General features: G+C 41.1%; 1 protein-coding gene across 1 annotated transcript; it reads left to right on the top strand.

The window, feature by feature from the left end:
- Positions 1 to 10,158: 10,158 nt before the first annotated feature.
- LOC149374631 (uncharacterized) lies at positions 10,159 to 10,860 on the top strand. The gene has a single exon (XM_089592457.1). The coding sequence runs from the start codon at positions 10,159 to 10,161 to the stop codon at positions 10,858 to 10,860; it is 702 nt and encodes a 233-aa protein (XP_089448583.1).
- The last annotated feature ends 449 nt before the right edge of the window (positions 10,861 to 11,309 follow it).

Below are 11,309 nucleotides of genomic sequence, written 5' to 3'. Positions count from 1 at the left end.
CTTGCACCGTGACTCAGCTCACTGTCTTGCTGCAGCTCCTCCAGGTACTCATGTGTGCCTTTGCGAAGTGCGATTTCGCCGAACATTTATAATTATATTTAAAGCGATTCAATAGTGTTTGCATGTTTCCTTTTCTTTTTCTTTTTGCGTACCAGCTTGCTTATATACATTTATATACATTTACTTGCGTTGTTTACAATTGCAGCCTTTGCATGGGCCCACGTAAACTTGCATTTTGTTTTTCGTGTCTCGGCACGCACACGCTTGCACAACTCGCTGCGTTTCCTCGGAAGTACCTCGTTTTCCGCCTAAAGACATGTTGACTTTTATTTATTCATATTTTTCTTACCACTCTTTTAACATGTCACTCCGTGTATTTTAAGACTTTTATTATTATTATTTTTCTTTTTAATTAAAACACGTTATTTTTTTAAACTCTTGCAGTACTACACTTTCGTCGTGCATTTTGAGTTTAAAATTTTTTGTTTAAGTGTTCTATTAAAAAATTTTTGATCATGTCCACCAAAGAGCTACAAGCGTTGCTCAAGCTAGTGATGGACAAAATTGCAGAGATAGAACCACAGGTGCAGGGTAGAGCTAACAATTTTTACGCAAGAGGTGATGATAGCGGAAATCTGACAGCGCAAGAAGTGGCTGCTGCGAGAGCACCTAAAATAACGAGCTTTATGCGTTTCCATCCTCAGGCATCGTTTGCTCAAGCCGAAATTACACTGAGAAATTGCGGTATCACGGCCTCCGCGACCAAAGCGGATGATATTGCTGAAAAATTAGATGCGAATTCTATGATGTCCATTTTTGATTTATTAAATTTGCATTCAAGGCCTGCAGATCTTTACGAGCGAATTAAGAAACGTCTTTTGATGGCTCATTGGAACAGCGTCTCTGTCAGCTTTTCCGCAACCAGGTTTTGCTGGAAGGCAAACCGTCGATGATTTTAAGCACAATGCATGCCTTGGAGACAGGTTGTGGGAAGAAGGTTCTGAGGATCGTGGTCCTGGAGCAACTTTCTCCCTGTTGTCGGGCAGCCCTTTCGATTCATAATATCACATCTCTGACAGCTTTAGCGGATGCAGCAGACAGATACTGCAACTCCCTCGCCTCTGAACACTCGAATATCTCCGCTGTCAGAACTAGTGTCCAAGCCACGACTCTACCTATTAACTCTGTAGCCAATCCTCAGATTTTGTCCATAGATGTTCCATCCTTTAAGCTTTTTGAAAAATTATCAAACAACATTAATACTTAAAAAAAAAGTGTCGATCACCTCGGGGGTTGTCATTGGATCGGCCCCTCCTGCGGCCACTCAAAGTCTTGTGATCGTAACGACCATTCTCACCGCAATGATGACAAGGCAACCCAGTCTAATTCAAGCCCCGGCCCCAATTCTAATGGTCTTTGCTTCATCCACCGTAAGTATGGCACTAAGGCGTTTCGCTGTAAGAGCAACTGCTCTTGGCCCAAGGCACAGGAAAACTAGACTCTCCTCCTCGCGTGGAAGCTGCGAGCGAGGCTTTCTCTGGAACAAAACGCTTCCACATCCACGCCATACCGTCTGGTCTTCTTGTTCCTATTGACACAGGAGCAGAAATCTCCTTGCTACCTAAGACCGATCCTTCAGCTTATGCCACTGACTATAAACTGTACGCAGCCAATGATTCCGTAATTTACACTTATAGTGAGGTACACCTGGTTCTCAATCTGCGCTACAAACGCCTTCTTCTCTGGAAATCCCATCGTGCCGATGTTCCTAGCCCTTTTTAGGGGGCAGACTTCCTGCACTCTTTTAGTCTAATTGTTGACGTTTTGCGCTGCAGACACATTGACCCTCACTTGAACTTCTACTCAATTGGCTGTCTCAGTGAGGCCACCTCTCCCAAAGTCAGTCTTTTTTCCTCTCGCTCTCAAATTTCTCAAATTCTTGCTAACTTTTCAGAGATCACAGACAAAAAACCTGCTCAGTTTATTAAGGCTAAAGACGTTTTTCACCACATAGAGACTCACAGTCCACCGGTTACCGAACGCAAGCATCGTCTCAATCCTGAAAAATACCAAATTGCCAAAGAAGAATTCGAGTAGGTTGTTAGAAATGGTACGTGCTGGTACTTCAAGAGCCCCTAGGCCAGCCCAATCTACAAGGTGCGCAAGAAGGATGGCTCTTGAAGAATTTGCGGGGACGATCGCCGTCTAAACTATCGCACGGTTCCGGATAAGTACCCCATTCCCTACCTTTACGATTATTCTGTTCTCTTGGAAGGTAAAAATGTTTTTTCAAAACTTGATCTGTACAGAGCCTATTATTAGATCCCTATCGCACCCACGGATATTATTCAGACTGCAGTCACGACCCCGTTCAGTTTTGGTTTGTTTAATCAGGTTTTGGGTGATCTAAACTTTATTTTTGTTTATCTTAACGATATTTTAGTTTTCTCTCTCTCTCCTGAGGAACACGATTTTTAGCTCAAGACGGTTTTTGAACGTATTAAAAAATTCGGTCTCCACCTTAACTTAAGCAAATTCGAGTTTTACAAGTCGAAAATCGTTTTTATTGGCCACCTCATCGACCAGAATGGCTCAAGGCCGTGCAAAGAAAAGATTCAGGCCTTTTCCAAACCCAAGACGGTCGTCAAGCTCTGAAGGTTTTTGGGCCTTGTTAATTTTTATCAGCGCAGCCTTTCCAATGCCGCATCTGTTCAGGCTCCTCTCCTTGCATTTACGCACGACTCAAAAAAAAAACGACCACCGGCTAATTTATTGGATGGAAGAATCCATCAAGTCTTTTGAGAACACTAAAAGTAGTCTCATTAACGATTGCCTTCTTCACTCTTTAGCGTTCTTCTCTTAAAAATTCACTTTGACTCATTGTCAGTTCAAATACACCACTTACGACAAGGAACTCACTGTCATTTACACGTTGATAATGTACTTTAAATAGTTTATTGAGGGTAGGTGCTTTAAAATTGTCACTGACCATAAATACCTGACTTATGCTTTCGCGCAAAAGACTGACAAAGCCTCTTCTCGTTAGTGCTGACACCTTTGCTTCATCTCTCCAATTTCCACAGAGATCGAACATTCACCTGGCACAGACAATGTCACAGCAGACGCTCTTTCTCGTGTCAACATGATTTGCCTACCTACTGATATCGAGATGCTTAAACTTATTTAGCATTAGCAGCATGACGGCGAGCTAAAGTCACTCCTTAAGTCTTCAGACTGTTCATTAAAACTTAAAAGCATCGAACTAGGTCTCGATCATCTTCGTCTCTTCTGCAATCTCACCGGCAAAATTCTTCGTCCCTACGTTCCGAAAACTTAACGCAAACGAATTTCTTATCTTTTTTATAGTTTTTCTCATCCTTGCGCTAAGATAACAGATCAACTGATTCGTCAAAGATACGTTTGGCCCAACATGCATCGAGATATAAAATCTTGGTCTCATGGCTGCCTCGATTGCCAACAATCTAAGATTTTTTGTCACGTCAAAAACGAGCCCAGTCAATTTATGGCTCCTGACAACAGATTTTGTCATGTCCACATGAACATTGTTGGTTCTCTCAAGACCTGTAAGGGTTTCTTGTATCTTTTAACTATCATTGATGGTTTCTTTCGTTGAGTGGAGGCCGTCCCTCTCAAGGATATTCAAGCCTCCACGGTTCTTTGTGCTTTCCAGGAAACTTGGATCGCTCGCTTCGGTGCCCCAAGATCTTTCACCATAGATCAGGAATCACAATTTAAATCCACAATATTTAACGCCTCCCTTTCCTTCATAAGCTGCCAGCGCAAAAAAACTGTTGCCTACCATCCAGCTGCCAACGGGCTCATCGAAAGCTGGCATCGCAATTATAAGGCCGCACTCATGTGTCACAATGATTATAAATGAGTTCCTAAACTTCTCCCCACAGTTTTGCTTGGCCTCTGCACTGCAATCCAGACTGACACAGGAGCCTGCCCTGCCGAGTTATAATACGGTACCACCTTAAGCCTGCCTGTTGAATTCTTTATTCCTGATAATTTTTTTGCGAATTCTCAAACTTTTATTAAGGACTACAGGAGACACATGAGAATACTTGCGTTGGCTGATTTGTAACTCAGAAACTGCGAACTTAAAGTTTTCAATATTACCGTTATTGTTAAGTCAAGGTTAATTTTAAAAACAATCTGTAAAACTTCATATAAATATCTTCTTAACTTGCGCTAGCAACGTTAATGTTTGAGGTTTAATTTGTCATCAGTCATATCTACATGCATTTCAAGTATTGTCTAAGTACATTTTGTAATTATATTTAACATCAGTTGAGTCTTACAATATTATAATGGCCTACACCTGCGCGGCCACAGCGTAATTGCACACACTTGGTAAATTGTTACTTTTGTATATATCCTCCCTTCTGCACTTTCTTCGGGGAAAGTGTGTAGGGACTCCATTCCGTTAAAACGAATGGTATCTAACGTTAACTAAACAGAAATGTTTTTGTCAAGTTGCGTTAAAACATTTTTTCTATATTTTCTTTTTTTTTTTTTTTTAATTACGTCATATACCCAGTATTACAGCGACAGCATTTAATTTCTGTCTTTTTATAACTTGTATCAGTTTGTTATGGCCGCAACCTTTCGTTTTTTTTAATTGTTCTATTTAAGGGGGGGGGGTGATGTTGGGACCCAACCCTGCTGCACAACCATCGATAAAAAAGTAGGCTCTTCAGCCGTCCTCCACCCTTCTTTCTCCTACGTCTCTGCTCATCATGCAAGGCTGCTGCGCAAGCAGAGAAGTCTTGACCGTCATTGCGAGCACATACATTTTGTAGCTTCTTTAAGAAGCCCTTTTATACAAGTGAACATTAAACCTTTTCTTGTTAATGCCCATGTAACAAGGACACATTTGAAGTATTACTTTTTATGAGAGTTATTATTAAGATTTATGAGTGCACCAATTGTACTCAAACTATTTAGGTCTTAAATAAGTAATGAAAATACAGCTTTATCAACAAATTTCTTTCAATCATCAAAACAAAAAAAACAGCAAAAAGAATATTGCAGTCTTAAAATAAATTCTGGAGGTTGAAATTGAATTACAGTGTAACCAATACCAAGTTTCTGGCAACTAGCGTAAGGGGCTAACGTATTTTCTAGCTCAAAATCGTTGAAATTAAATGTTAAAGGTAACAAAAGTTCACTGTCAGCATTACAAGTCTCGCAACAAACTCTGCAGTACTTTTTTTCTGCAAATCACATAAAATTTTATGACTAACCACGTTTTTTTTTTGCTTTTAAACAGTTTACGTATTTTTTAATATTAACGAATAGTGTAAGGGTAAACTAAAGTTGTATTGGTTTGATTGTGGGGTGAGGTGTATGCGAGGAAGCGGGGCATCGACGGTGGCATTAATTGTTTGTTAGGAGACACTTACACCGGTAAATCGTAGAAAATATCAATAGGCGTATACCCTAGTATTGACTCATTAATAGTTATTGTTGCAGTGTAAGTGTCTCCCTGCTCCGTTTTTTGGCAGTTTTGGGAGACACAGAGTAGACTTTAGGAGCTGCAGAGCTCTCTTAAGCCTCGTCCATCAAGCAAACAGGACGCTCCTACGCAGCCATCACTGCTTGCTCTGATTTGCTGCAACTTACTTGTCAGGCCATGCCAGCACATTATAGTTCAAATAGAAGTTTGGGGCTGTCTTTTCAGTGCCATTACAATTGCCTACACTCAACTTGCATTCAACCAACACCTTCTGTTCTCATAACTCGTAAGTCATAATTTCCGCCTGCACTTCAAATAAAGTTTAGAAGCATCTTGTTAGTTTAAAATTTTTTGTTCTTCAAAACACAATTTACTTAAAGACAACGTATTTTTTTGCTCGTCAACGTTGTAAGTAAAGCTTCTATCAATTAAGCATTTATACTTTTTTTTCATACATTTATCTTACGTCTCTGTACTACTAAAGTTAAGAATATGGGTTGTTTGTAGCACTTTTCAAATAGTTAATATATTATTGTTTTTACTTCGTCACTTATAATAATTTTTGTTGGAAAAATTTCAAAGCCAGCCTCTCATTTACAACAACACGCATATGTCTCTTAGTCAAACAAAGAATGACTTGCTTCGTTTTGCTTTCGATGTGTCCGTTCGCTACTTGGAATAGTTAAAATATATCTAAGTGAACGTTTATCTTAAACATTGGTAGCAGAACTTTGGAAAATTTCAAGGCTTCGTGACGTTTTACATCACTGCAACCCAGCAAAACATCAACAAGTGTCGGCTAGAGGACAAAGCGAAGAACAAGAAAAGATATTCTCCATTCTTCTTGGTGCGGATCTTCTAAGCACACAGTGATGCAGTCTACCTACTCCGACACTTCTTCATCTTCGTTCCACTTACATCGGCTCACGGCCCATGGTGTTCGGCAATTGGATGAGCATGATAACGTGGGGGAGAGGTGTACCTAAAGGTAAGCCAAGCTGCTTTTGTTTTCTCTGTCTCTCTTGGCCTCTTGTTAATTTGTTTATGGGCAAACGCACGTACCTCGAGTTAAATGACTTACTGTAAGTCGTTAGAAAGAATAACTGTGTATTCTTCGTGTGAATATTCTTACTTTTGATACGCAATAACTTTTTTCTGTAAAAATAAAGTCGGAGTTAAAGGCACAATTGGTACTGGTACCCAATATCAAAAATTTCTACGCTAATTCGACTAGCAAAGTTGGTGCAGAGGCTTTAACAAAATCGCACTTTAGTATTCGATTGAAATTATTTAACCCCTACTAGGCACGGTTAGTTGAGCGTCATGATAACTTGTTACAATATGATGAATTAAAGAATAATGATTATTTTAAAAATAATGTCTATACTTCAGTTGAAACTAAGTATATTAGTGCTGAATCTCGTTTGCAAGACAAACAAGTCAAATTTGGTAGCTCTGGTCCACCTACCCAGCTTTCTCAAATCGTTCAAAATATTACGCAAAACGTTCCCAATCTCTCACTTCCGAGAATTGCGTTGCCTATTTATACCGGCAATCAAGACGAGTGGGAGAGCTTCAAGCAAAGGTTTTGTTCAGTGATAAAAGTTAAAGCTAACATTCCTTGTGTCGTCAAGCTTCAACACTTATTAAACGCGGTTCAAGGTCAAGCAGGCCAACAGCTTAAAGGGCTCGATGTTACTGATGCTAATTTTGACGTGGCTTCGGAGAAATTGTTACGTCGCCATCACTATAATAATACAAGAATCCGTCTTTTTAACACGTTAGAAAATTCAATTCAACTTCCAACAGTCAAAACGCGTAGTGTACAAGACTTAAATAAGCTTGTTGACCATGCCAAAGAAGCTGTGCGTGCACTACGCGAATTGCAATGTCCAATTGGCCAGTATGATGATTGGAATGTACACTGCATCGAACGCGAACTTGATTTAAACTCTTGGGAGGCATGGAAAGAGTCTCAAGAAAATGTGGTAGGTTTTTCAACTTATTTTGATTTGGTCAAATTTCTAGAGCGACGCATTCAGTCGCTAGAGCAGGCTCGTACTTCTGTCGATTCTCACGAATCTCCAGCTAAACCTACCAACCAAGCTAACCCTCAAGCCAATAACTTTAGACGCGTTGCTGCCAATAATGCGCAGATGCTAGATAGGTCTGTTCCCTAATCAAAGTCAGTTCCCTTTTGTGACATTTGTAGAGGTACTCATTGGTTACAGCGATGCTCTAAATTTAATGAGCTAGCTTAAGCTCAGCGCCTTGAATTTTGCAAAAAGGAAAAGCTATGCTTAAACTGTTTACAAAAAAATCACTTTTTAAAAAACTGCCCTTCGACAAACAGATGTTTCACTTGCCAAGAAAAATACCATACAAAATTACATGGCGATGTCAAGCACAAAACTAACACTTGGACAAAAGCTACTGCAATTACGCACACAACTCTAAAATTGCCAAAGAATTGAGACTTTGCACAACCATTCTCGGCATTAGTTCTAAATGAGATTACTCATTGCTTGCCTAGAAAAAAATTTTCTAGGTGCAATTGGTTGCACTTAGAAGGCTTAGATCTTGCAGATCCTCAATTCTTTGAGCCTGATAAGGTTGATTGTATTATAGGGGCAGACGTTTATTTACCTATGATTCTGGAAGGGCTATTTTAAGGCCTTGACAGAGCTTCTGTCTCGCAAAATTTGGTATTCGGTTGGCTCATTACCAGCATGGCGTCATCCAACGCTGGGAATTTACTTGAAGGTTGCATACGATTATTATACTTACACGTAACCAAATCTTTCAGAATTGATTACAAAGTTTTGGGAATTGGAGGAGGTACCTATTAAAATTCTTATGACAGCAGAGGAAGAGCTTTGCGAAAATTACTTCTTAGGCACGTACTCTCGTGACAAGAGAGGTCGTTTTATAGTTTGTTTGCCTTTTGCGAAACGGACAGTTTTTGCTCCTTTGCGACCTTGCGGCCAATCGCTGCTGCGTGCCTCTCTCGCTCGGAGCGTAGACTTCTGCGTGACTCAGATCTTTTGAAGGTTTAGAAAAATTTTAGTGCACCATGATTACGCCGACTGGCAAAGGATCCTGTGGAGAGAGGACTTTACCCAGCCACTTTAGGACTTTTGATGCACCACAGTAACTTATGGGAGTGTCTTAGCACCATTTTTAACACTTCACGTGATGAAGCAGATTGCCTTCGACGGAGCCAACAAGTTCCCGGAAGCCTCAGCGATTCTGCATTATCAGCTATATGCGGATGACTTATTTGGAGGCGCCGATACTCTTGGTAAAGCCATACAGCGTCGCGATCAGCTCATTAGTCTGCTGCAAGGTGCGGGCATGGCGTTTGCCAAATGGGCTGCGAACGACTTAAACTTGGTTGATGGATTGGTGGAAACTTTTACTTCTGAAGTAGAGGTCAATATTGATAATATAGTATCTACTCTGGCCCTCAAGTGGTGGCCAAGTAATGATTCGTTCATATTTAAAGTGCCATCCACGCAAAATAATTTGGCTGTATCCAAGAGATCGATATTATGTGAAATTGTTTGACTATTTGATCCTATAGGTTGGCTTGCCCCTGTCATTATCATCGCCAAGATCATAATGCAGTACCTATGGTTAAGCAATATAGCATGGGACGACCCAGTATCCGAGGACTTGCAAAGTCGGTGGTTGAAATTCTGACACGAGCTCGACGGTGTCTCAACTTTAAGCATCCCACGATGGTTTAATGCAGACGAAAAGGGCTCATGGGAGCTTCATGGGTTTGCCAACGCCTTACAACGAGCCTATGCAGCAGCCGTCTATGCCGTGGTGCCGAGTCAATCAGCGTCACTCGTGCTAGCAAACAGCAAGATTGCTCTGACGAAAGTTCAATCACTGCCCTAGCTAGAACTTTGCGCTGCCACTTTACTTACTCGATTGGTCGTACACTTGCTCTCTAAACTTCAACATCCACCGAACAAAATCCATTGTTGATCTGACTCCAAGGTCGTGCTGGAATGGTTGCAAGGCCATCTGTCACGATGGCGTACGTTTGTGGCAAATCGTACAAGCGAGATTATTCGTTGGCCACGGCAACTTGGAGACACGTCCGATCAGGCAATAATGCCTCTGACTGCACTACGCGAGGACTCGCGCTAATCAATTTAGCTGCTCTTTCACTTTGGTGGCACGGGCCAGCGTGGCTACTGGAAGGTGAGTCAGCATGGCCGTTGCAATCAATACTTACAGTGACCTTGGACGAGCCTATACGTGCTCTGGTAGCCAGGAAAATCAGAGACTCCAAGAACCTGCAAGTATTAAAAGACTGTTGTTTACCAACTCTGCAGAAATATTCAACTTTTAGTAAAATACTTCGCATTTTTGCTTACTGTAGTCGCTGAAAATTACGCTCGTTACATCATGTCAATGACAGCTCTTAAATCTTTTTCGGGCACAAAGAGTAGTTTACTGCTCGTAATTTTCTTTTTAGATGTATTCAACTCCGCCATTTTAAAGCAGAGCTACAACTACTTTTGCTACATGAAGGAGTTCAGTTGATGCTGTCGCACTTATATCAAACGGTTTGGATCAACCATGTGAAGGCAGTTGCTACTGGTGTCTATAATCGATGCATCACATGTACGAAATTTAATGCCTGAAGTCCAGTTCAGCAAATGGGCCCGTTTCCAGCAGTTCAAGTGACGCCGTTTCGTCCATTTTCATCAACCGAGCTAGACTACGCAGGGCCGGTACCGGTGTTATTTTCTCGTGAAAGAGGCACCAAAACTACAAAAGGCTACATTGTTATATTTATCTGCATGGTCACACGAGCGATTCATATTGAGATCGTCTTAAGCTTAACAACTGATGCCTTTCTTGCAGCTTTTTCTCGGTTCAGCGCACGCCGAGGAGTGCCCAGGTCAGTTTGTTCGGACGATGCTTCGACGTTCAAGGGTGCCGCCAAGGAACTGCAAGTTCTGTTTGCCCAATCTTTGCCGTTCGTCGATACGCTTACCAGTCAACTAGCTTATCAAGGCGTACAATGGTCATTTATATCTCCAAGGGCTCCACACCAAGGGAGAATCTGTGAGACTGCTGTGCGTAACTTTAAGCACCACTTTTTGCGAGTCCTAGGAAACACGACTTTAAGCTTCGAGGAACTCACCACTTTGGCAGCAAGAATTGAAGCCTGCCTAAACTTCAGACCTCTCTTTACACTAAGTAACAATGCCAGAGATGCTGCAGCACTCACCCCAGAACACTTCCTCGTGGGTTCATCGTTGCTTGTACATCCAGAGCCATTTGATGCATCACAAGAGCCCAAACGATATATTGATCGTTGGTGGCTACTCAGCAGTCTCAGAGACTCATTTTAATCCTGCTGTTAAGAGGAAGTTTTTCACTAGCTTTAAATACGTAACAAATGGCTCAGTGTACAAAATAAAATAATTTACAAAAACGTGACGTCATGTTAATAAGAGACAACTCGACTACACCCACGCAATGGCCCATAGAATTGATTACTGATATACACCCAGGCTCTGATGGACTCGTCAGGGGAGTCACGATCAAGACTACTGATTCCATCTTTACTCGTCCCATCGTCAAGTTGATGAAGCTACATACTGATAGTAAGATTGACCGATGCTTCTCAACGAATCAGGAGAGTGCTGACTCATCAAGGCAGGTAAATGAAAAAAATGTCAAGATACATCTAACGAATTTTATACATTCATATTCGTTATAACTTTACTAGCGAGTTTACAATAATAAGCTATCGCGCCCAGGTAAGTTGAAACAAAAGAAAAAAGGATTTTTCTGTTTT

The sequence above is a fragment of the Copidosoma floridanum genome, unplaced genomic scaffold (genome assembly GCF_036245765.1).
Source record: "Copidosoma floridanum isolate Cflo_tuat_1 unplaced genomic scaffold, Cflo_Japanese_pri ptg000017l, whole genome shotgun sequence".
Taxonomy (NCBI): Eukaryota; Metazoa; Arthropoda; class Insecta; order Hymenoptera; family Encyrtidae; genus Copidosoma; species Copidosoma floridanum.
Note: the sequence above shows the minus strand (reverse complement) of the source record. Positions and strands in the feature narration are given on the sequence as shown.

Excerpts from the sequence above, each read along its gene's own strand:
- LOC149374631 (XM_089592457.1), top strand. The coding sequence starts at position 10,159 with ATGGGCCCGTTTCCAGCAGTTCAAGTGACGCCGTTTCGTCCATTTTCA.